Here is a 25788-nt window from a genome sequence, read left to right on the forward strand (position 1 = left end):
TTCACCCCTCTCATATTTTCTTATTGTCTAGAGGGTGGGGCCACTACTAAAGTTATCCCCAAGTTATCTCATATTTTCTTTTTGGCTAGAGGGCGGGGCCACTACTAAAGTTATACTAGTATGCTCTTTATAGAGTAGGGGCTACCTCAAAAAGTGGTCCACTCCCCCCCCCCACTTGCAAAATCTATAGCCTAGTGGGGCCCAAATTTAAAATTTTGACTTCCCTCCCAACAAAAAGTCAAATCTCTCTCAAAAAAGACATCTTTTAAGGTACACATCCATTTTTCCCACTTTTTTTTCCTCATTTAGGCTTTTTTCATGTTTTCTTTTCTCCCTCATCTTGCTCTTGGAGCCTCCAACATGCAAATTTATCATCTCTCTCTTCTTTCTTACCATTTCTTGAGGGCTTCTTGTTCTTAGAGGTTACAACTTACATCTTTTTACTCTCATTTTCTTCACCCTATTTTTGAGCGATCTTGCACTTGGGACTTATAACCTGATAATTTTTTCTCTCTCATCTTTATCAACCAACCCTAGATCTTCATTTTTAATGGCAAGATCAAACTCAATCTCTAGAAGGACCCCTAAAACTATATCCTCCTATAGAATGTATAATATTAGAGAGGAAGATATGTGGAGGCCCTTGCACTTCAAGCCGAATAATTGAATCACAATGTAACCCTCATGTAGAGGTCCTCATAAGGTGAAGAATCAAAGAAGAGTCTTGATACAATACCACCAGAAAGGACGCATTTTGGAGTTGGGTGGCTAGCCAAGGTGCAACATGTGTACATAGTCAAACCAATAGTTACAAAGCCAACTATTGGTGATTGTGGTGGCTTCTTTGTGACTACTATACATTGTTTCTCCAAATGCCCAAGATTTTAGTAGACTTGAAAGCCTTCCAATTCCAAGTCTTGCTTCCATTAGTGATTAGGAGTTGCCAAACAAAGGTACAAGAGCTTCATTCAAAAGAAAGATAGTGTTGGATATTCACAAATCCATGAAGTTAAGAAGAATTTCTAAGAGGCTCAAGTTGTTATACTTTATCCCACTTCATGTACTTGTAGCATGTTTTTCTCATGCCAATATGCATAGAACCAAGATAACGTGGCTTTAAATGCATGTATTAGAGAATGATTTAGATATTGCTCTTGAACCTGAATCGAAGGTGAAGGAAGGGATGCATAAAGGTGATGTACTCAAGTGCAATGCTTGTGTACGGAGTCTCAATAGTAATGTCAATAATGGCATATCACATCTTTTGACAAACCCTACACATGGGTTTGGAGTGGAAGAAGAGAAGAGGATGTTGGTTTCCATTGGATACAGAAGAAAGGTTGATTCAATTTGAACTTAATATGCAAATGGGTCCTAGAAATAGGAAGAAACACATTGTCAATTCTAAATCGACCTTGAAGGATGTTCGTCACTCTCTTGAGATGGCACACGAGCGAACTCTGAATTTAAATTGAATGGAAACATAAGATGATAGCTACGAAAGAAAGAAGAGGGAGAACACTCGCTCTTCAATAATGTCCAGAGAAAGATGTGCACTCATCGTATATGATGAGAGAGATGTGCACCCACCTATCTAAGGAGAGGAAGAGGAGGAAAAGGATTTAGTGGGGATTAGGTAGATAGAAATAAATGAAAAAAGGGGGGGTAAATGCCATCCCAACAAGTAAGTGCAATAATGGAAAAATTGGAAGTTGAGAGTCTTGAGGTTAAGGATTCAATTCATCCTTGTGCAAGATGGTGGAACACATGGGTGTGTGGGTGTTGATGTTGTTCTTTCAAATTTCTAGCCAATTCAAAAAAAGGGGGGAAATAATTTATGAAAAGAAGAAGAAGGTTCGTATGTGCATGGAGGGTGTAGATTGATGGAATAAAATCATTTAAATGATTAAAACAATCGGGTTGGATAATTATTACCCTTGTATTAAAATTTTTAAACTCTCCATATTTTAATGAAATATTAATTTTTTATATACTATTTTAATTCACATATTATTGGACTAAACCATAATTATAACTAAATGTGGCAATCTTTATTTGTTTTAAGAAATTTATGGATGTACATGTTGTTATAAAATTAATATTTTAAATTGATTATATTATTATTATTATATTTAAATTAAATTATCATTGAAAGTAGATAGAAAAAAAGTTTTATTATAGAAAAGGTTATATTTTTTAATATGTTAAAATACGTATATATATATATATATGAAATATTAATAAATATTTATATACAAAGAATATGACAACATTAGCTTGCAAAATAATCTAATGATTATAATACATGTTAATGCAATATAATACATGTTAATGAATACAATAAATGTGAATGAAATATTATAAGTACGTATAATATATTTTTATAATAGGTGATTTATATAAATATGTAATATATCATAATATTACATGTTAATAATTTATGTAATACATGTTAATAAAATATTATAAGGACATGTAATGTACTCATAAATTTATAGGTAAATTTTTAGATGATTTATATAAATATTATGATACATATAATGCATTAATAATACATGTTAATGAAATATTAATATGTTAATCATTCATATATGAAATATTATTAGTACATGTAATGTATTTTTATGATATGTGATTTATATAAATTTAGTAAAATATATATTTTATTATACAAAATTAGAATTTTGATCCTATATATGTGGCTTCAAAACTATATTATATTATGTCTCCCTATTAAAAAAAATAAGTGATCAATTGGTATATGTATAAATATTTACATACAAATAAATATAATAATACTTACTTAAACTAATAATAAAGAGTCTCAAACATATTAAATCAAATTTGAAATCATGACTATTTAAGAGCTTGTGTAGTCATGAGTTATTTGGGATAGCTATGGACTTTATTATTGGGTGAAATAAATGGCGGGAGTTTTAATGAGATCATGTATATAATCTCATTATTATATGGATTTTGCATTATCACTAAGTCCTTCAAATTACACAAGATGCATTTATTATTAATATATGAAATTTCTCTCTTTATATTCCTATTTATTAGCAAAAAGCTACCCTCATGTTTGCTGCTCTATTAATAGCTTTATTGCTTTGTAGCTTTGTTGTTAGGCATTTTCTCTTTCTGTTCCTATTTGTCAGCAAAAAGCTACCCTCATGTGTGCTTCTGCTTTGTTGCTTTGTTGTTAGGTAGTTGCCATGTCTTTCTCAGTTTCCACCACCTTTGAACCGTCTCCTAAACCCCTTTCCCTAAGGTATGATGATCCCCTCTTTGAGGTCACATACGATGATTTAAGGGAATTTCTTGATTTGGGGGATGGAGAATTTTATGTGTAGGGTTGATGATGTGTCAGAGTCGTTATTATACGAGGGTGTATTAGATACAAATTGGATGGCTGTGTGCATTATTGCAAGTTCCATATTTTGTGGAAACCTTCACATTAACATCTCTTACCGTGTGCACATGAAGGCCTTTTGCTCTGTCCAGCAAAAAATAAATAAATAAATACAACTGATAAAATATTACTTTTTAACCCAAAGTCATGAACGGAGATAACCTTTACCAACTGACCTTATTTGTTTCACCTGTAAAATTTATGTTCAGTGTACAAACTGAGGTAGTGGCGAATTGTTGTGTGTGCGCAAGGAACTAGAGGCTGTCTGGCGACAAAGCGAGAGCAGGTTTACAAGTGATCAGACGGACTGACTCGTGTCCGAGATACCCCTTTCCAACAAAGTCCGGTGGGTCATTTTTTGGCTGGACAGAGGCCACCAACCGAAGGCATGTGCGTATGCTATCTAGGAACTCATATGGCAAGGTTTGAGACTTTTGCTAGAGGTAGTATCCTCGCATCTTTCAGGAGCTTACATATGAATGACACATTACATATGGTATTGAATAAGGCAAAGGTTGTTAACAAGGTTAATGAGTTGCCCAAGCTTTATGATTATGTTTCCAAAATCTCTTATTGGAAACCCTATTGATGACATGGTGAAGAAAAGATGTGATGGGAACGTGGGGACAAAGCACTCTTAAGGACTCTTTCCTTGGTATAGTGAGAAGAAGTAAATGTGGATGTAAAAGTTAAGAGAGTGCCTACAATGGAGATGTTAGTAGATGAGGATGCAACATTGGCTTGCAAGCACTACAACAATGAGAAGCCAAAGTGTATTGCCAACTATAATGCTACTATATTTTATTATTATTCATTATGAAGAGAGGACACTACAAGGTGTGTGATTTATTATGGCTACCATCCTAGTGTCATCAAGGACTAAAGTTGCAATAGTGCATGAGCTTGCTAACGAGAGCATGCAAGCATGAATATTGGTGCTATGTGCAACATTGTGGAAGTCAATGTTTCCCAATATATTCTGATGCAAAAGTTAGCTAGATGTTGGCTGCAAAGGATGGTTCACTAGTTCACCATTGCATAACTATGGATTGTTGTTTAAGAAGAAGTAAGTAAATGTGGAGGAGGACACTCGAGATGTAATTTGGATTGTTTCCTAGGATATTGTAATGTGAAAGTTAGCTAGATGTTGGCTGCAATGGATGGTTCACTGGTTCACCATTGCATAACTATGGATTGTCCTTTGAGAAGAAGTAAATGTGGAGGAGGACACTCGAGATGTAATTTGGATTGTTTCCTAGGATATTGTAATGCGAAAGTTAGCTAGATGTTGGCTGCAATGGATGGTTCACTGGTTCACCATTGCATAACTATGGATTGTCCTTTGAGAAGAAGTAAATGTGGAGGAGGACACTGTAATTTGGATTGTCCCTTCCTCGATAGGATAAAATAATCGAAGAAAAAAAAATGGAAAGCCAAACTTAAGAGAGTGCGTACAAGGGAGATTAGAAGATTTTTTAACTTGCAAGGGGAAGTAGTTCATGAGAGTGTGATCCTGCAAAATGAAGTGCATGAGCTCCATGTGCAATGAAGAGAAAATTTCATAAGGAAGATGATCCATAAAATAAAAAAGAATCTATATGTGAAATACAAAAGGCTCTATAGGTGAAATGCAAATGAATTTATATGTGAATAGGGCCCATAACCTCCCTTTATGTATATCATTATGATGTGAGAAATGCACCATGTATTTTTGTCCTTTAATGTGTGTACAAAGAATGGTTTCTTCTCAAATAAATGTTGATCAATGTTGGCAACTAGAAAAAAGGCTTCAAACCTGAGATAAAATTCAATATACAAAAAGAACACATAGCATAAATTATTACAAAGCATGCTTTACTATTTACCCGCTTTCTATAACCATCAAGCTTGTTCCCTCTACCATGCAGCATGCTTTACTCTTTACCCATATTCTATAACCATTAGGCTTGTTCCCTCTACCATGCAATAGTGGTCACACTACAGTGGTTTCTTCTAGATGTCACTTGCATCCATTTCCCATTGGTTCCCTTTGTATAGCATGTGTCACCGTGTTGGCTTTACAAAGTGGGTTTTGGGTTTCAATATTTTCTATTATAAAGGTCATCGCATTGGCTCCCTCTTTATGAAACATGTCACCTTGACATCATTTTTGGGCTTGTTCCTTCTATTATGTAGTGGTTTTTATGCTGGGTTAGTTTCTTTAGCTTGTCACCTATTGCTAGTTTAGCGTAACTAGGTTTTAGTGGTTAAAAAATCACTAAGTTGGTTTGGAAAATTCAATATCTAACGTGAAAACTTTATAAAAGGTACCCCACTAATTCCCTTTGCATGTGTCACCTTGATGTTGGTCTCTATAATCTTTAGCCTTATTCCATCTGCCACACATTGATCACTATATGTCATGTGTTACCCACTTCTTGCATGGCATGTGTTACCCTCTCCCTGCTAGTTTCCTTTGCATTATGTGTGTCATTGTGTTGGTTTAGTATAATTAAATTGAACTATTAGTTTAGCATATTTAGGTTTAAATTATAGCAGTTCATTCCACTAGCCTAGAAAATTGGAATCTAATAATTTACAAGTATACTATTTTAAAAGTCACTGTGTTGGTACACATTTATTAACTTTAGATTTAAAAAGACAATGGCACGCCATAATAAGTGGATTTTAATCATGTTTAACAAAATACAACACTTGTGTGACCATAACCATGCTGGTTTAATAGATGCATTACGGGGGGATAAATGACCTTTTTGCTTAATTATTAATCTGTATTATGGGGGGATAAAGGAAATTTTTGCTTAATTATTAATCTGTAGTATGGGGGGTCAAAGGACATTTTTACTTAATTATGAATCTGTATAACACAAAAACTTGGGGTGGACCAATGGTGAGGTAGAGTGCACAATCTACCCCAAGAGTTACTCCCCTAGCTTTCCCCCCTAACTCCCCTAGCCTCCTCCCTCCTATAACCCCTAGACCCTCCCTCTATCACCACCCCTTGACATGAAAACTTGATGTGGTACTAATGGGGAGGTACAATGCACAATCTATCCCAAGAGTTGCTCCCCTAGCTTCCTCCCTCCTAGTACCCCTAGACCCTCCCTCTACTCCCACCCCCCTCAATGGATCCCCATCCCTATTGTGCCCACGATGTCTTTTGCTTAGCTTTTCACTCCTCCTATGTTGCTGCATTATCAACTCGACCAAAAACTGACCCATAAATTACCAAAAACAAAACCCTAAATAGTGGTTCTCAAACCTTTTTTTCAACCCTCTACATACCTAATCTCCTACCCAATCCTAATTTTGTTCTAACCCTCTACCCTCTTTAGTGCTTCTACCATTTCTATGTTTCCAGGTTCTCAAGCCTCCATAGCCTTGTGCTAGGTATTCTACTCCTTGGCTTTATCCCTTATAGCCTCCATATTCCTTGGCTTTATCCCTTATAGCCTCCATATTCCTTTTCAAAATTGTAACAACCTAATGCAACCTTCTCCTATCTAGGCTTCCATATCTTTCCACGCATTTCAACAATTTTCCATCCATAATTCCTTTTCAAAGTTGTAACAACCTAATGCAACCTTCTCCTATCCATGCTTCCATATCTTTCCACGCATTTCAACAATTTTCCATCCATAATTCCTTGCTAAAGCCTACATATCCTCATAAGTCTTGCCTTTTTTTCTTTTTATTCATTTTTGTTTAGTTTCCCCTTGTTAGTATAGACAGGTCTTCTTTAGGCTCATAATGACAACCAAACTCCATTTTTTGTCTTCATGCATAATGTCAAAGATGATTTCAGCCATTGGATAGGAGAAATTTTTAAAAAAGATTGTTAGGTGTATATGCAACCAAGTGCAAAAGGTCCTCATAGAGTTTGACAAAGAGACATTTTGGAGAATCATTGGAATGGAAGTGAACCTTTTTTATTTTAAGGAGTCCAAGGAACACGGTTTGCTTACAAGCATTCAACATGTGTACGTGACACATGACTTAGATCTTAACCTTGACAACTTTTGCAAAAGATTTCCATGAAATTATAAATAACTTACAATAACATTTTGTTTTTATTTGAGAGATTGATCACGTTTCCTTCATTTTTGGGCTTCAAATGACTCTATTTGTACTATCTATCCTTTTCTTAGAGTTGCTAATATATTTCCTTCAAATTTGGTGGAAGATTGTCCTTTAATAGCCAACTCGCAATCCAAGCCACAAGCAATGATGCAAGTTACAAACTACTGCTTTGGCATACTTAACTGCCTCTGGCATGTTCTCACAAAAAGGGTAACCCTTGATCATTATGAATCTACTAATGTGAACCTAATGTGAAATCCAAGACAAGAAGTTATCGGCTCTATGAATGTTCCGAATTGGGATAGTCAACTCATTATCCCCAATGAATCTCAATAGCTTGGCCACACACCCTATTTGGTATGGACTTCAAAAAGTAAGGATGTCCTGAGAATTAAGTTGTGGAAATTGAGACAACTTCATGATTTCCCTACCCATAAAGCAAATTAGAGTCAATTTTATGATTAATGCCTATGTAAATGAAACAAGCCATAACATTGCCAATACTTTTGTAAATATCATGTAATTGGCAATGCAATTGATACACTATTATTTTAGAGATAGTTTAAGTCAAGATTTGATTTACTAAAGTGGTGGTATGGATGCGATGGAACATAAGTATGATGGCAATATTTAGACCACAGTAAATACAACATGATAATCTTTTGATGGCATTATCAGGGTTAGGCAGCAGCATTGCTTGGGGATGCTGCAATGTAGGAGGTTAACATGTCCTTGTTATCAAAACATTGGTTCTTACAATGCCACATAATTTGAAGAAATGTGCTTTTTGTGTGGTGGTAACATATGTGATGGGAAGAATTGAGTGGTTTATCACTTTTGTAAAATTCCAACCACATGCATGCCACTGTGATGTCTATTATGTTATGCCTTAAAACTTACAAGGTTAATGATACATCATGGGGAGTTGATGTTTAGCTCGCTTAGAATTTTTTTTGGTATTTGTACATAGGCCTATCCAAGATAAGTGGTCCATAGAAATTTTGAAATCCAAGGTTTCCAATGATGCTTGAGGCTTTGTTACTTTTCTTCTCCATGGACACAAAATCTTACTTCCCAAGTGGAGCATGGTATATGGTGAAGCCTTGCTAGCTTCCATCCTTGTCTCCTCAAGGATGGTGAAGCGTTGCTAGCTTCCATCCTTGTCTCCTCAAGGATGGTGAAGCCTTCCTAGCTTCCATCCTTGTCTCCGCAAGGATGAGATAAGATTCCCTTGAGGTGAGGTGAGGTTAGGTTGATTGGCAAAAAGATATAGTGTACTCAACCACTTGATTGGCAGAAAGATATAGTGTACTCAACCACTTGCTCATTGACTCTAGTTCATCTTATACCTTCCTTTATAGGCTCTTTGTTTCACACTTACTCCCTCTACAACATTGGGTTGGGGTACTCTTTCAATTTCTTGGAATGGTTGGGGCTCCCTTAGCTATAGAGGCTTTGGATGACGTGAGCTATCTATTGGTTTGGGTGGATGACTTCTACATCCCTATTTCTTAGTTTAGGTGATGTGTACCTACCTATCTCGGTTTGGGTGGATAACTTCTACATCCCTACCTCTTGGTTTGGGTCATGTGTACCTACTTATCTCTTGGTTTGGGTCATGTGTACCTACTTATCTCTTGGTTTAGGTGGACAACTTCTACATCCCTATCTCTTGGTTTAGGTGGACAACTTCTACATCCCTATCTCTTGGTTTGGGTGGATGACTTCTACATCCCTATCTTGCAGATTGTCTACTAGGCCCATCAAGAGTAGCACTTTGTTGATTAGCATTAACCTTCATTAAATTGTGGGTAACCATTTATGGCTTATGGGTGCCAATGATTTGGCTATTGAGGGTAGATTTATTGTGTGGTTGAGGGTATCAACTTGTTCAAGAAATCCTTGATATGTCCCGTCTTCTTGCAGTAGTAAGAAATCCTCGAGTTACTTTTCTTCATCCCCCACTAGAGGGAGATCATGACAATAATACCTTAAGTACGCATCAAGCCAATTTTTGGTACACTCCATTTGTCCATCTGTTTGAGGATGATAGGCTATAGATGGAGTAATTTTTGTGCCCATGTTCTTATACAAAGATCTCCAAAAGTCCCCATGAACTTGGTGTCTCTATCACACACTATGTTGAGTGGCAAACCATGCAACTTGAATATATCGCCCATAAATTGTTTGGAAATTTAAGATGCTTCATATGTGACCTTGGAAGCAATGAACTAGGCTGATTTGGTAAGCCAATCAACCACCATAAATATTTGATCCCAACCATGCTTAGTCTTCGGAAGTCCCGTAATGAAATCCATTGATATGTGGGTCCAAGTCCCATCCAAAATAGGTAGAGGATGAAGTACACCACTGGGGGTAGTTGATGGCTATCCTTGTTCCTTTGACATGAAGGATATTCCATCACAAACATCTTGGCATCCCTCCACATGCCTTTTTAAAATAAACTTTTTCTCACTTTGTCATATATCTTCAACACACCAAGATGACCCAAAAGTGGAGGAGAATGCATCTCATAAAGTAACTTTGGTATGTAGGATGAGGTAGAAATAAGATACACTCCATCCTTGTACCATAAGGGGTTGTTGTAAAGCTCATAATGGGGAATATATTCATGATAACCTTCTATAATTTTTTATAAATGTGGACAAAACCCTCATTTAAGAGGTATTCCTCTTGAATCCCCTTAATCCAATCACTATTAATCTCCATAATTGATGCCATAGTGCAAGCCCACATTCTTGACAATGCATCCGCTACTACATTGTCCTTGCTCAGTGTATGATATCTCAAAATCATAACTTTGAAGAGTGGTTAGCCACCTCATTTGTTTGGAAGAGAGAGTTGGTCGGTATAAGAAAAAATTCAGCACCCTATGATCACTTCCCACCTTAAAGTGGGAACCATACAAGTCATGATACCACTTCTTGATAACATGAAGGATAGCAAGCATCTCTTGCTCATAAACATGCAATGTCATCTCCTTTTTGATAAGCTTTTTACTTTCAAAGGCAATAAATCCATGCTTTTGATACAAAACAGCCCCAAGTTCTCTTCCACTTACATCTGCTCTCACATAGAAAAAGCCTTAGAGAAATCGAGACAAACAAGAATGGCAGCCGATGTAAGAAAAGCTTTGAGCTCATTGAAGCTTTTGTTGGTGATGGAATCCCAAAGGAAAGCTTGCTGCAATTGATGCATAATGCTCCATGAATCTTTTATAGAAAGATGATAACCCCAAAAATCCTCTCAATTGAGTTGAATTGCTTGGTGTTGGCCAATATTTGACACATACCACCTTCTTTGGATCCACTCTTATGCCATTCTCTCTCCCGAAATACCCAAGATATTATGCTTCATTGACCATGAATGAGAATTTGCTCTCTTTTACAAATAGCTTGTGCTGCCTCATCAATTCAACACTTGCTTCACATGAGATAGGTGCTCTTCTTTGCTTTTAACATATATCAATATGTCATCGAAGTATACTAGCACAAACTTAAATAGAAAAGGAGCCAATACCCTATTCATCAATGCTTTGAAAGTGACTGGTGCATTTATAAGACCAAAGGGCATGACCATGAAATTAAACAACCCTCTTTCAGTCTTAAATGTGTTCTTCTCTTCATCACCCTCCTTCATCCTTATTTGATGGTGTCCCAATCTTAAATCAATCTTCGTGAAAAATCTTTCTCATCCAAGAGATCATCAATGCGTGGAATAGGGTACCTATTCTTGATTGTGACTTTGTTCAAGTCACGATAATCAATGCACATGCGAAAGGACCCATCTTTCTTCTTCACCGATAGAACGAGAGAAGCAAATGGAGATTGTGAGAGTTGAATAAGACCCATGAAAAGAAAATCTTGCACTTGCTTTATTACTTCCTCTCTTTCCACATTGGACAACCAATAGGGAGGCTTGTTGAGAACCTTTGCATTCGGTTCAAGGACAATGGAATGATCAAGCGCTATAACTCAAGAGCTTATGGCAGGATGAAAGTGAGTTGCTCTATAACTCAAGAGCTTATGGCAGGATGAAAGTGTCCAAAAACCCTAAGGTTGGTGAGATTCATCAATGTGAGAGTTGCTCACATTCTAGGGGATTCCGGGAGCACCCATAGCTATTCAATTCTAAATCCATTAACTCTCTCAAGCTTTCTCCAATGGAGCTACCTATAACCTAGTGGCCAATAGGGAAAATGAGGAGACTAAGATGGTATACCCTTCTACTAAGGTGATTTTATCCCCTTCATACACTTGGGAAGGTGATTTGGTGGTCTTAGACATGGGTCCTATTGATGTAATATTGGGGTGTGATTGGTTGTCAACATTGGGTGACTTTCACATGAACCTTCAACAAGGTGTTATGAGCTTTGAACTTCATGGACATCAAGTAACCCTTGTTGGAAATCACTTAAAAGAGATCTCTTTGAGCACCCCAAATCAATGAAAGAGGGAACTCAAAACTCTTGGCACTATCTATGTGTTGCATCTTACTCTAGCAGGGATGGAAAGCAGTGGACAGCACATGAAAGATATGGTAGCCCTTCTTAAGGAGTTTGCCTCCTAAGAGAGAAATTGATCATTCCATTGTCCTTGAACCGAATGCAAAGGTTCTCTATAACTCAAGAGCTTATGGCAGGATGAATCTCACCAACCTTAGGGTATCTATCAAAATCAAGCGCTAAGGTGAGATGAAGATCAAGTTCATCTATGTTTTTAACTCCTCCCATGAGTGTGGTACATTCCCATGTTTAACCATATGTCTCCACCATTGATGAACATAATCCTCCATGTGTAATGAAGCAAATTGCACTTTGTCTTGCTCACTCTAAGGGTAAAGCTGAAAATAAGTATCTAGCTTAGTAATCCACTCCTCCAACTCATGTGAAGTAGAACCATCACCCTTGAATTTGGAGAGGGACACCTTGTCTTTAATATCCTTAAAAGTGTTTGACGAGAAATTCTCATGATGTGGCTTGTTCTTCTACGATTGCATGTAAGAATTTGGAGAGGGACACCCTTGAATTTGGAGAGAGACACCTTGTCTTTGATATCCTTAAAAGTGTTTGACGAGAAATTCTCATGATGTGGCTTGTTCTTCTACGATTGCATGTAAGAATTGGCAAATTGAGCAAAGTCTTTATACTCCTTTTTTATGAATAAAGATAACTCCATCCAACTATCATGAGCTTCCACTTGTCTTTGTGCAAAAGACATGTGCTTCCAATCATGATCAACACCATCCTCATCCCAATGCATCTCCTCATCTATCGTGATGGACTGATTTGCTTTTAGATAAGATGGTACTCTCTTAGCATCTCCATAGCATGGATCCATAGAGTTGAATAAATCTTGTGGTGGTTTTCTATTCACTTGAGAAGTACCGAGCTAAAATGAAGAAGCCCTCAAATCTTTTATGAGAGATCTCCTAGTATCCATCATAACTCCCAATGAAGAAGCCTTCATAGAAGCCTCTTGCATAGCTTGTTTACCTCCCTTGTGACCACCATAATTAGCTTCATGCATAGATTGTTTGCCCTCATAAACCCCACCAATTCTACCCTCAATGACTTATTCATGGTGTTGATTCATGGATTAGCCCAATTGATCTTCAATTGCTCCTATCTTGGTAGTTATAGATGCAAACTTTGAATTCAAGTTATATTTAATCTATCCACGAGTGGCTTAAAATCAAGTTTATTCACAAACAATTGCACAAGAGTGTAATTTAAAATGACTTGCAAACTTTTAGAGATATGCATATGAGCACTTCCCCCATTAGCATCCTCTTAAGAAGCTAAAATTGGGACAAATCATCATATAGACTAGCATACAATTAGCAAGAATTACACACATGTCACACATAATGCCTAAGCGGTTTAATCTCCTACCATGAGAACGCAAATAGCCTACCATAAGCCAAAGTGTGGTAGCTTAAAACTCCATGGTTCATTCAAATGTCAAATGATCAAAAAGTACAAATGAGAGTCCATGTACCCTTTTATACTTAAGCCCAATGGCCATAATCCTAAGCCTAACTATTAAAGTTGCCACTTTATTACAATTACTATGCTTATATAATTATTATAACTTTATGCAAGCATGTCAATTTGTGAAAACCTCTTTTAAAACTTAAGAGATAAAAGTCCCAAATTAGGTTGTTCAACACATTTTGTGACCTCACCTTGCTCTCTTTATAGACATTCTTTCTCCTTTCCCATCCTTTCTATTTTATTTAATTACAAGAACTAAAGCAAAAGTTCTCCTTGTGAGCTTTTTAATTTTTTGTTTAATAGAATTTAGTTATAAATCCTAAATCCAATTTTAATGATTAATTTATTTATTTTAAACAATTTTATAGCTTCTTTTTTTATATGTTCTTAACTATCCATTATTTACGACTTATCTATACTTTTCTTGACTTTTTTCATTAAGAATACTTGTGTCTTCCTTAACAAAAATCTCCTAGCGCTATATGGTTCCTTTGTTTTTATATAAAAACGATCTTGTAGCTCCAATAATATAGCAAATATATAGGAATTCATATTTCTTAATTTCTTATTATTGGGTGTTGTGTAAATGCACTCAATGAATTGTGTTAATTCTCTTTGAGTATCTAAAATAGACCACACCAAGGGATCTATGAGTACTCCATCAACTCCAGGAGAAGATAAGGCACACTTAGGAGATACTAATCTCCTCAAGGTAAACTTTTTCTAATTTTGGGTCCTACCTTAGGAAAAGGAGGAGTAAGAAAAAGAAGGTATGCCACCTCCTTCTCCTTCTTTTCTTCTTCTTCTCATGCATGATTAAAGGATTGATTAGAGACTTGATTGATGGTATGCATGCGGAAGAAATCAATTTTGACGACTCGAGGCAATATTTTTAATAGCCTCTCATCTCATGAGGTTTTCTATCGATGTTGATAACCTAATGCAATAGTTATATTCATAGCCTTCACCTCATGAGGTTTTCTTTTTAACATACCACCATCACGTAGTGCATAGCTAACTCCTAAACGTGTTAAATTCAAATTTTGAATTAAACCCAACTGAATCTAATCGGACCAAAATGCTTTCCAATTTGCCCTCAATTGGATTCAATTTTATCTTCATTTTTTTTTCAACTAGATTCAATTGGACCCAAATTTCACTTAATTTGGTCAAATTTGACCCAAATTTGCAGGATCTGATTCCGGAATATTGCAGAAGGCAACAAAGTATGGGGAATGGAGAGAGAGAGAGAGAGAGAGAGAGAGAGAGAGAGAGCGCCATGTGAACATGCACGCACAAAGTTGTATCCATGTTTGTGTTCATGTACTAGCTCATCATACTCCAGAGATATTGAGCATCATGCATTAGAGCCAACTAAAGCTTCTCATGATGTTCATTGCCTCTGAACTAGCATAGACTAGCAAAGCCCATATACTCGCCCAATTTCCATTTGTTAATGGCCTCCTCAAGCCCTATCCCACCTGTTAAAATCATGACAGACATTGATTTGATGATTATCTTAAGACACCACAGTAATACAATTCAAGACCATCCCCTATTATATCAAAAGTACCAGTCGGATATACTCACCTAGAATTAATGCACTGAAAAAAGTTAAAGAAGTCATTAGAATAATAATGATGGAAGCTCTTCCGAAGAGCTTAACCAAGTTTTGCATCACATATTGCCCTGCAATGCCTCCAACCATACTCACTGCAAAAAGATATAATGCTGCATGGAAACAAATACCGACTCATGATATGTCCAAAGGATTTAGAAACGGCAAGCACATAGGATTTCTGGAAAAGATGGAAATATTGAGTGCATCAACCACATTCACCCTCCATGTCTATGCAGACCCTTCAGATTTTGCAGCAAGTGGTTCTTTTGTTGACCACTTTGTGAGTCAATGTAAAACATTAAAATGATATATTAAAACAATAAAGTTGTTTTTTTGTTGACCACTTTGTAAGTCTTCAGTTGTAGCTTGTCATTGTAAAACATTAAAGTGATATATTCCTGAGACTAATTGGGAAGCAAATTTATCATAGAAAAGTTACAAAATGTGCAAGAGAGACAGAAAGAATCTAAGTAGAAATGACATGCAGTCAACATACAACTACAGATGTATAAAGATCTTGTAAGAAATGCATGGAACATTTCTATTCAAAGACATACAATAACATGTGTACAATCCATATTTGTTTCTTTATGTGTGCTTTAATGAATTAAATCCCTTATGCTTCATATACCTCCATAAACTCGTCATGAAACTCCTTTGATTGTGTTTGATTTGTCAAATTTTTAAAAGGGATTGTAATGGAATATTTAATGTTGATTGCTTATGTTCTTTTGTGCTATGCTAAAACAATAAAAGCTATGAAGAGGATTTTGTGCGCGAGGACAATTGTGCAAAATATCCAAGCCTTTGGTCTCTTATTGCTTGCCCCCCGTCGTCTATCAATGAGTCCTGTTAAGAGAGCTTTTGACGTTAAGCTTCGTACACATTCATGGAAGATGGACAATGTCAAAGAAACATCTTTTTGATTCAACTGCAGAAGAAATTGCCATGGTTGAATCACCGAGAATAACTTAATTTTTGGGCAGACTGTGTGGTAATGGCCGTATAGACTAGGCGACGAGAGTCCAGGAGGAAGTAAATCTCTTGGACAAAGTCGGTCAATGCAAGATCTAAAAGCAACAAACCTTTCTCTAGACCTATGTTGCAAAATAGACTTTTATTGAAGACCATTCCATCTTTCATAGGCATAGTGTAAAGATGCCCTGAAGAATTACCTGAGCTTTAGATGGTGGTGTAAAGGGTTTGATTATAGCTCATCCTTCAATATTGGCTTGTGCACAAGTTCTCTACTTGATTGGGACTCAATAAAGTGAAGTTATACTCTTCGTTACAGGGTTTAGGTCATGTTAGGAGGTTTGCCCACTTGAGTTGTTTGGAAATTTAGAGGAACATTGTTTTGCATTGATGTGCTCATCGGCTTTGCAAGAACAAGACACGCCTCTTTGACATTTGTAGGGTTGCATGGAGTCAACACCCTGTGGCTTTTTAATGGGTCGAACTGTTGACTTTTGATATGATGGCGATGACTCCACAATAGATAGACATGGCGTGTAGCGTTTTGGCTATAGATGCCCAGTTTTTTTGGGGTGGGGGGGTGTGAAGGAAGAAGAGAGAACGTGCAGGAGGTTTGCGAGGGAAGAGAAAAGAGGGGTGTTTGCAGTTCAGCTTGAGAGAGAGATGCAATTTCAGAGCAAGCCTTCTCAAGCAGCTCATTGGCCTAAAGACAGACTCAGAGACACTTCAGCTTGAGAAAGATGCAATTTCAGACCAAGCCTTTTCGAGCGGCTCATTGCCTGCCTAAAGAAGGATTGACGAAGTCAGTTATTGCTTCCTGGCAGCCAATGAGAAAACCCAGTGCATTATCCCCATTTTCATGAGTACTTGCTGCTTGCAGCTTGCCCTAAGGGGCCTGGCTGGAGCTGCTCTGCCACACGTGCCAGTTCTGCCCACAGACACCATACGCACAATAGATTTGAAGGAGAGGCTCACCTTCTTTTAGCAGGGCGTCAAGTTGTATCCTTTATCATGTAAGCCTCTATTACTTGGGTATGGAAGACTGAGCTGACAGTCTTAGACGGTGGGGTTAAGGGCTGGATCTTTAAATTGCACCCCACCTGATATTTTCACTGTGAGACCGCTGGCCTCTGGCATTGCATAGCTATTAGTGTCCACAGTCGTAGGTTCAAGGTGATCTTACACACCAATGAGAAGGTGGGCAAGAAGGAAATGGCTGACTGAAGGTTGGGGTCCATCAAGACCCCAACATGTGGAACCTGTTGGAAATTATTCCATCCCCAAATGGACTTTCCCATGCATATTCATGCTTGTATCTAGCTCCATATGAAGCCCTGCATTAGCATATCTTAGCAGAGATTATTCAGCATTTTTTCTACCATTTTTCCGGTATTTTTTAGGCATTTTTAGCATTTATTTGCTACAGCCAAGCTGTCGGCCTGCTACAGAACTGCTCCTCTCCCACATATATATAGGTGGCAGTGATCTTCTTTTCTCCTTTATGCTTGCTGTCCATATACAGTGTTATACAGCATTTCTGAGTGGGTATCTCAGCATAGTACCCATTCTTTCATGGTATCAGAGCGGGTAACGTCTACAAGAACCTGCGTTTCTTTTCCCATGCTGCTGTTGACTGTTTTCAGCATATAGGAGCTGTTTACTGCTGCGTTTCTTCATCAGCAACCTGCGTTTTACAGTGGAGATGCGGGACTGCCTCAAGTGCTGCAAATTTCTTGCTACTGTATTCTAACAATTCTAACAGCATCAAGGGTTCCCGGATGAAGGAATCTTGTGAGTTTTGTGGCCGACTTGGTCATTCAAAGGCCAAATGTTTTGCCCGACAGGCTGCTTCCCACAAAGCTAAAGCAAAGCACAAGTCCTCCTCAGATGGCTCAAATACTTCACCAACGAGAGAGGAGAGTACGAAGTCTCATGCTAAGATGGATTTTCTTGTTGTCTATGATCCCCCTGTTCTTTCATCTTCACAGGAGCAGGATAAGTCCATCCTGGTGGTCACACAGGAGACTTCTGATTCAAAAGTCAGTGCCCTATCCGCAACAGAGGATTTTTTACTGGACTTTCTGATAGAGACCTTATCAGTTCCTCTAATCCCTTTGGATGAGTATCTTCCTTCTCTTGTGCTGTTTCATGCTAATGCTATTATTGCAGATTTTCTCTCCTCTGTTTCCGAGGAGGATTATGGTTCTTCTACAGCGCAGGTGGATGATTTTTTTGAGATATCCTCACATATTCTGGAACTTCCTACTTTGGTGGCTTCTGTCCTGGCAATTGCTTCTCCTTCTTGTGTTTCAGAGGACGCATCTTCCACTATCTTGGAGCATGTTTCTGCTTCGAACCTAGCAAATTTAGCTATCACTGATGATCAGTTTGTTCCAGTGGTTGTTTCATTTTCTTCTTCTTCAGAGGAGGATTCTACTTTGGTCCCGATATTTGTTGCAGATGCAGAGGAGGTACCACATTTTTCGGAGCCATCTATGGTTCCATCGCGTGAGGGCTTCTCTCTCCAGATTGATCCTGGTGTTTCATCTTCAATATCTTCTCAATCTTCTCGTGGCTTCTTCCGAGTATTTAGATGTACCATATCTTCGCGAGCTTTGTGCCTTTTATGAGAGGTGGTTCCTTCGAACTCTTCGAAGGATTTTTTGCGGCGTGCCGGAGTTGGTCCACCCATCTGGCGCGCTGAAGAGGAGGTGTTCGAAATTATTTCATCCCCAGATGGACTTTCCCATGCATATTCATGCTTGTATCTGGCTCCATATGAAGCCCTGCATTAGCATATCTTAGCAAAGATTATTCAGTATTTTTTCTACCATTTTTTTTGAATTTTTTAGGCATTTTTAGCATTTCTTTGCTACAACCAAGCTATCAGCCTGCTACCGACCAGCTCCTCTCCCACATAAATATAGGTGGCTTGGCTTCTCATCTCACTTTTCAGCTTCTGCAGTGATAGGCAGCATCTACGGGACCTCCCTCATGCTGCTCCACATGATGTACTACCTTTTCTGGTGATATTCAGCAGTGATCTTCTTTTCTCCTTTATGCTAGCTCTCCATATACAGTGTTGTACAGTTCTTGCAGCATTTCTGAGTGGTTGTCTCAGCATAGTACCCATTCTTTCAGAACCTTGAAGAGAAGAAAGTTTTTGAAGAGCAGAAGAGCACGTATTATATGAGATTTTAGATGATATGATAGCAATGACATGCCTTTCCCCCTTGCCCTTGCCCCAGTGTCCATTTCTAGCAACTATGCCTGATGTACCTCTGTTCCTTCCATTATGTTTAAAGAGAACTTTGCTCACAGAGGGGAGGAGGAGATGAAGGAGAGGGTAAAGCTACAACTTACCATAAGGAACCGGAAACCTGTCCAAAAGATAGTACTCCAACACCGACATTGAAGAAGAGAAAAACATAGTGAATGTTGCTGTTGCACTAAAAACCTGAAAGATACATTAGCTTGATCTGTATAGAGATGTGGCAAGAAGAAAACAAATGCCTGCTCCAGTGACAAAATGGTTAATTGATACCTAATTAAAAAGTAGGTTGTGCTATTGAATCAAATTGCAGTAGCTTAATGAGTGGTCAGATACCTGTGGATGCACTCCAAATTCCAGGAGGAGTGGCCCTAATGCAAAACCTCCACCTAGTCCAAGCAAACCTCCTATCATGCCAGCAATCAAGCTACCTGCAGCACTCATGCCAAGCAGCCCAAACCGGATTGATATAGCACCCGATTCACGGCCTAAGATTGAAACTGCATCTTCTCTTCTGCTCATTCTGTAGAGCTTGATAGCTGCTACAAAGAATGCTGATACCGCAAGAGGCACCTAAAAAGAGAGCTCAAAACAATCCCAACAAGACACCAGCAAGATTGAAAAATGGGTTTATTTGTGCCAAATTTTGACATGATTTTCAAAGTTTTCTGATACCTGAAGGCTGTTGAGAATCCAATAGCGTGTGCTGCAAGTTTCCGAGTGGCTCTGCAAAGTTACAGTGTCACATGCATCATCCTCAGTCATTGGATGCCTGTGAGTTTTTCACTCCAAAGTACTTCAAAAAATAACACTTTCAATAGTACTATTCTATGTTGGTATCAAAGAATGGTTCTTTAGACTCCTTTACAGCAGTATCAGAGCATGGTTTCTCTCTACTATCTCACAAAGTTAGAGGTAAAGCCAATTTTCAGCCACAAACTTTTTTCCAATTTTGGGGAAGACTCAGATTGCTAGTCCACCTTAATTGCAGCAGTTGAAGACAGATTTTTTACAACAATAAAGTCTTGCTCAAGCATCTTTAAAGCTCATGCTTTAGTTGATAAAGCAGCATGTGCAATGGACGACAAATTGCTAGGAGTGCGGGGCACAACAAGACAAGCATGGTGGAAATATGGGAAGAACCAACTTGCAATGTGTGAAAACCAGCTTCAACACAACAAAGCTGTGCTTGCAGTCCCAGTTACAAAGAGCAGGGTTGTTATTTCACAAGGGGTTAAAACTCAACAAGAGTGTCCTCAGTGGAGAATTTCAAGGTATGAAATTTTTCTCAGAGTTTGGATTAGTGCCTCAACAAAAGGAGGTGCCGCATTCCAATTCTAAAGAATCAATAGATACTCACAGCCCAACATTGGTGGCTACACACACAGTGGAGATCCAACAGACTATAGACTTCGAGTTCGCTGCAATGGTGGAGGAGTGGTTTTTAACCCAAAAAATTCTACCCCCGTCACGTTTTACCTGTTTCACTAGGTGCCCGTGTGGATGCAGTTTGGTCTTCCCACCTGAAGGCATTACAAGTTGTGCTAGCGATAATGCAGCCACAATACCAACATATGCTAAATGTTTGAAACTCCAATGCAATAAAATAAACATGTAAATACCAGTCCACCCTTAATTTTGAAAAGCACTGCATGTAATAGCAAGCTGAACATTATTCTGCACACCTCTTGTTTTAGGCTTAGGCTGGTTACACATATTGGGCCCATCCACGCTGCCCACAGTCAGGGATGGACGGGCAGTCTTGCTTTCCAGCTCCCTGCCCGTCCCATGCACATGAGCAAGCAGCAGGAATGAGTGGTTGGCAAGATTGGAAGTAGTGAAAACTTTACCTGCAGAATCTGCAAGACCAAAAATGTGGCCCACACTAGGAGCAAGACCGCAACATTCTTCCACTTAACATTTCTTCTCAGAGCATCCTGACCATTAAAATATATATATATATATTAAAATCACCGTAGCAACAACCACGTGCCCCTGAATTGCAAGAAGGGCTAGCATCTCTTGTGTGTGTTCCTAAGTCAGTTGGCTTTGGATGACAGGTGCGAATAACTGGGACAGGTTTTGCTAAGGGCCACACATGTCAAAGAGAAGTTTCAGTTGTACAATGTAATGAAACTCACCAAAAGTGAAACGTTGTTCTCACAGGATGAGGAAGGCTTAGCTATGTCATCAAGGGGTTTGTAGTCGCTATTTGAATCTTCTTCATTAGCAGATGTGGCCAACTCAATCACAACCCCAAACAGAGTCAGGCCTCTCCAACATCTCACAAGCACAGGTACAGAACTAATCATGGGCCTTAAGCAAAACATTCATGGGAAAATGTCAAATTTTTCCATATCACCTGCTTGCATTTCTGGTGTTTTGAGAAGCTTTTGCTCTTCCTGGAACAGCATTCACACAAAGTTGGCATCATCTACCCATTGTGCATTGCACAACTCTTATTGTCACTGCCCAATTTTCTTTGTCAAGTACCTTTTTCTGCAATGATTCCCTCTCCCAAGCCAACAAAGCTTTTCTGAATGTCCTGATGCTTGTCCCTAATCACCCAATAGCTAGAAATTTGAATCTTTGAAACTCTGCCATTAAGCTAAAACAAACAAGCTCCAATTTTACACATACCTAGCAAGACGGAGATCAGCACAAGGGTTAAGATCCAGGTTGGAAAGACAGTGTTGAAGATTACGCCGATACTGATTCCCAGAAGCAGCATCGGCTGGAAAACCAGTGCAATGTCATAGTCTATGACTGGTGAATCTGCTTGAAGCGGATGTTTCTGCCTCAGGTTGTAACCGACAGTAGCCAAAGCTGCGCCCATAATCATACCTGCAGTAACTAAGAGGGTGAAAAACATGGAATAGTCCTCTCTGACAAAGGAAAGAAGCAGGAGGATATTGAAATATGCCCAACTCTCAAGCATAAGGAGTAGAGGGGCTTGCCTCTTCCTCGATGATGGTGAAAGACTAAGTCTTTAAAGGTCGTGAGGGCTGTTTCCGGATGTTTCCAGAAATTATGTTTTCTGCAAAGTGAAATGTGGATTGCAGCTGAATGGTTGTGGCCTTGTTTAATGTTTAACAAGCAATGATGGTACATTAAGTGTGTCAAAGGCTCTAGTCCGAGTTTCCCTGCAGGGAGTTTCACATATAGGCAGATCCTTCTTGTCAAGCTCAATATATACTGGGAAACTTGCACATATACTGGGCCTGGAGCGGGCCAACCCCCCCCCCCACCCCCCTGGAATTCTTTATTAGAATATTCTAAATACAAGCTTCAAGCATTTACCTAGATTCAGGCAAAACCAGATTATCTACATAGAATACCATATCATCTCAACCATATAAAATGATTCCATGAAACATAATAAAACCTGGTCAGTACCCTGTGTGGGTATTCATTCTTTCCATGCACGTAGGCCATAAATATTCAATCTATGGCCAATGAGGTGATAGCTCAAGTGGTGAAGATGTTTGCCTAGGACCAAGAGGTCCTGGGCTCAAAACCCCCCTTGGTGCTTCCTCGGTAGCGTCACCTACTGGTGGATAAACAAGCGCCTACGGGTGGCCACCTATGGGTGGTGAAAAATAGTTACTCAGGGAGGATCTTGGGCCAAACTTCAAAGGCCAGTTGAAAAAAATATATATATTCAATCTATGAATACCCAACAATAACCATGATAGAGAATACCATAAAACTCTAGCTGGTTCAGTTCAGCCGGTACAGCAGAAAAATCAGCTTATTCAGCCAATACAAAAAAGCGGTACAAGTAGTACACAAGCCGCTACAGTAGGTATAGAAACCCTAAAACAGGTGGTAAAGCTGGTATAGCAAGTATAAAACCCCTAAAATAGGCAGTACAGCCTTGGTACAGCTGGTACAAAAAAAAACCTAAAAAGCGGTACAGCCAGTTCAGAAATGTACAGCGAATGCGCCAACCTCCTGCGAATAGAAATCCGCTTGTGTGTAGATAAACATAACCCCCAAGTTTTGGGCACACATATAATATGCTTTTGCCATGTAATTTGCAAGTTGACATTATACATATAATCATCTCTCTTCATAGAGATCCAAAAGTTCATATTTACATAAGGAAATCCAAATCCTCTAGGTTTGGCACTTCAAAGTTTGACAAAGGTATCCTCCACGCTGCATTCCTGAAGATCCAGGTACTCCCAGAGGTTGCTACTTTAATACTTGGGCAAAGGACTGGAGGTAAGAGCACAAACTTTTGGGTCTTGAAAGGTAATCCCATAAGTCTTCGTTATGAGATCTCTTTTACTCCCAGTTAATACAGGTTGCTGCTCCCAGTTAATGCAGGTTGCTACTTTAATACTCCAAGGACTGGAGGTAAGAGCACAAGCCTTTGGGTATTGAAAGGTAATCCCTTAAGTCTTCATTGTGAGATCTCTCTCTCTCGCTCCCAGTTAATACAGGTTGCTAATTTAATACTTGGGCAAAGGACTGGAGGTAAGAGAACAAGCTTTGGGTCTTGAAAGGTAATCCCCTTAAATCTTCATTGAAAGATCTCTCTCTCACTCTGGATCTCTCTGGGTTAACCTTGGTCCTGATGCTAAGCTCTCTTGACTTTCAATACCTCTCCAAAATCCATCAATAAGACCCCCCATTTTTTTCTTAAGAAGTGTCTAGATGAAAACAGAGGTATCGATGCTTTTTTAACAGTATTCAGATGCTACTATGCTTTTGATGTTTTTATCTTGTCAGTACAGAAGGTATTATGCTGCTGATGTTGATACCTCTGATCTCATCATCTTCCAGTTGGTTTTTGATCAACCCATTCAGACTGTGAACTTCCTTTGTAACCTGGTTCCTATATAATCTCTCAGAACAAAACAAAAAAAAAGCATTTAAAAAAGCTTGATTTTAATCTTGAGGCTGAGAGACCTTGAAAGAAAAACTTTTGAGATAAGCATATGATAAGAGTTAAGAATCTTGTTGTGTTAAACGAGAGAAGATAAAGTAGGCACAAGAGAACTGAGTAAGCAATCCATTTTAGGACTGACCTTGGCCCAAAGTGAAGATCTCAAATCCTAGTATGATGGAGACCTACGACCTGGGAGCCATTATTATAGCTGCACACAAAGAAACTGGAGACTCTAGCCATAACCTAATTTCTAACTATTGTGAGAGACAAAACCTAAGTCCGCTGCCTCACCGCCTGTCATATAGAAACGAGGAGGAAGAACTACTCGGTAAAGAAACATTGCATAAACTTCAAGTCTCCCATCTATCCCATGCACCCCTTCGGTGATAACGTGCACTCAGGTCCCCGTGCTCAACCTCTAGCAACCTGTCATGATCACGACAAGAGATCTACAACATCCTTTGGCCACCTCACATCCCTGATTAGATCAGTCAACCTCACATTCTGATGCAATCGCCTCTACCCACTCTGCAAGTGATGAACTGTCTAGCCTTTTCCCACTTAAACCTTGATTATTCATTGGCCCATGGGCTGCCTCCGCCTAACCCTTGATAATAAATCACACTTCAGAGCAAACGATCTCGTGAACAAATCATGCTTGTAAAGAGATTTGCAGATTCTTTAAAAACATGCGATTTATCGTACATTTATGCAATGTATATGATTATTAGAACTAGGAACTTACATTTTGAGAGAGCTGTGGAAGATTTGGTATCAAACCCTAGGATGAGGTTCGTTGTTGGGATAAAAACGGCGCCGCCGCCAACACCGCCAGCACTGCCAAGGGCTGCCCCTAAGAACCCTGTGAGGCTCCCTAGCACAGAGCGCCAGCTGAGGCTGAGTTCCTGCCGCACACCACATCATCATCATCATCATCAGAAGAAGAAGAAGAAGGGAAGGTGTGAACAAAACCCTAGAAAAACGACAGTGCTTAATCAAAGAAATTCACCGGCCACACGCGATCGAACGAGCCAGCCATTAGGAAGTAGCCTCTACACCGGTATTGGTATGAATTAACTTTGGGCGCTTGTTCTAGCGGCTAAAGGTGTAACTAGAGGTACTATTAGGTTCTGTAACCTATAGAGGTAGATACTAGATCGTTACTTTGCCCTCACCTTGTGGGTTCCTCAGGGAGTATCTTGCTCCCTTCTAGTGGTCGTCCAAATTTTAAAAAATAAACTTATTAATCATTGATTTTGTTTCCAAATTTCTTTGTTCATTAAACCATATTTTAAAGGTACAAAAGGCACAAAGAGGTAGCATAGGGTGAAGATGTTGAATGATAAAAGGACCGTCAGACACCCCTTGGTTGCCCATTTCTATGCCAATCGTAGAGATGACAAAATGGGGATAAGATTCTTTTCTATGTACACCCACTTTTGCAAGTCTTGTCTACATGAAGGTAAAATTTAATATTTGATGGTACATTTGAGGCCAAGGGATATCTCCATATTTG

The 25788-nt window shown here is 38.7% G+C and overlaps 1 protein-coding gene across 6 annotated transcripts; it reads right to left on the reverse strand.

Moving 5' to 3' along the window:
* Positions 1–14651: 14651 nt before the first annotated feature.
* On the reverse strand, positions 14652–25436 carry LOC147628166 (sulfite exporter TauE/SafE family protein 3-like). Of its 6 annotated transcripts, none has more exons than XR_015268059.1 (12): positions 25282–25436; positions 25018–25177; positions 22016–22219; positions 21869–21933; positions 21738–21777; positions 21517–21596; positions 21226–21312; positions 20051–20101; positions 19712–19948; positions 19468–19553; positions 15099–15239; positions 14652–14989 (listed from the first exon to the last, which is right to left on the reverse strand). XR_015268059.1 is itself a non-coding variant. In XM_086813205.1 (12 exons), the coding sequence occupies exons 1-12, from the start codon at positions 25309–25311 to the stop codon at positions 14916–14918; spliced, it is 1260 nt and encodes a 419-aa protein (XP_086669331.1). In that variant the 5' UTR covers positions 25312–25419; the 3' UTR covers positions 14652–14915. The 6 variants fall into 6 exon arrangements, 5 of the variants coding, with proteins under 5 accessions (XP_086669331.1, XP_086669329.1, XP_086669332.1 ...); XM_086813205.1 differs by having other exon boundaries at positions 19468–19561; positions 21517–21593; positions 25282–25419; XM_086813203.1 differs by having other exon boundaries at positions 19468–19561; positions 25282–25417.
* Positions 25437–25788: the final 352 nt, after the last annotated feature.

The sequence above is a fragment of the Cibotium barometz genome, chromosome 19 (genome assembly GCF_041138505.1).
Source record: "Cibotium barometz isolate CiBa-2024 chromosome 19, ASM4113850v1, whole genome shotgun sequence".
Classification (NCBI taxonomy): domain Eukaryota; kingdom Viridiplantae; phylum Streptophyta; class Polypodiopsida; order Cyatheales; family Cibotiaceae; genus Cibotium; species Cibotium barometz.

What these genes read in the sequence shown, in the direction of transcription:
- LOC147628166 (XM_086813203.1), bottom strand. Translation starts at nt 25,311, where the DNA reads ATGGCTGGCTCGTTCGATCGCGTGTGGCCG. An exon ending in TTCCACAGCTCTCTCAAAAT is followed by an intron (nt 22,220 to 25,017) that starts GTAAGTTCCTAG and finishes TAGTTACTGCAG; the next exon opens with GTATGATTATGGGCGCAGCT. An exon ending in AACACCAGAAATGCAAGCAG is followed by an intron (nt 21,597 to 21,737) that starts GTGATATGGAAA and finishes CTGCTAATGAAG; the next exon opens with AAGATTCAAATAGCGACTAC.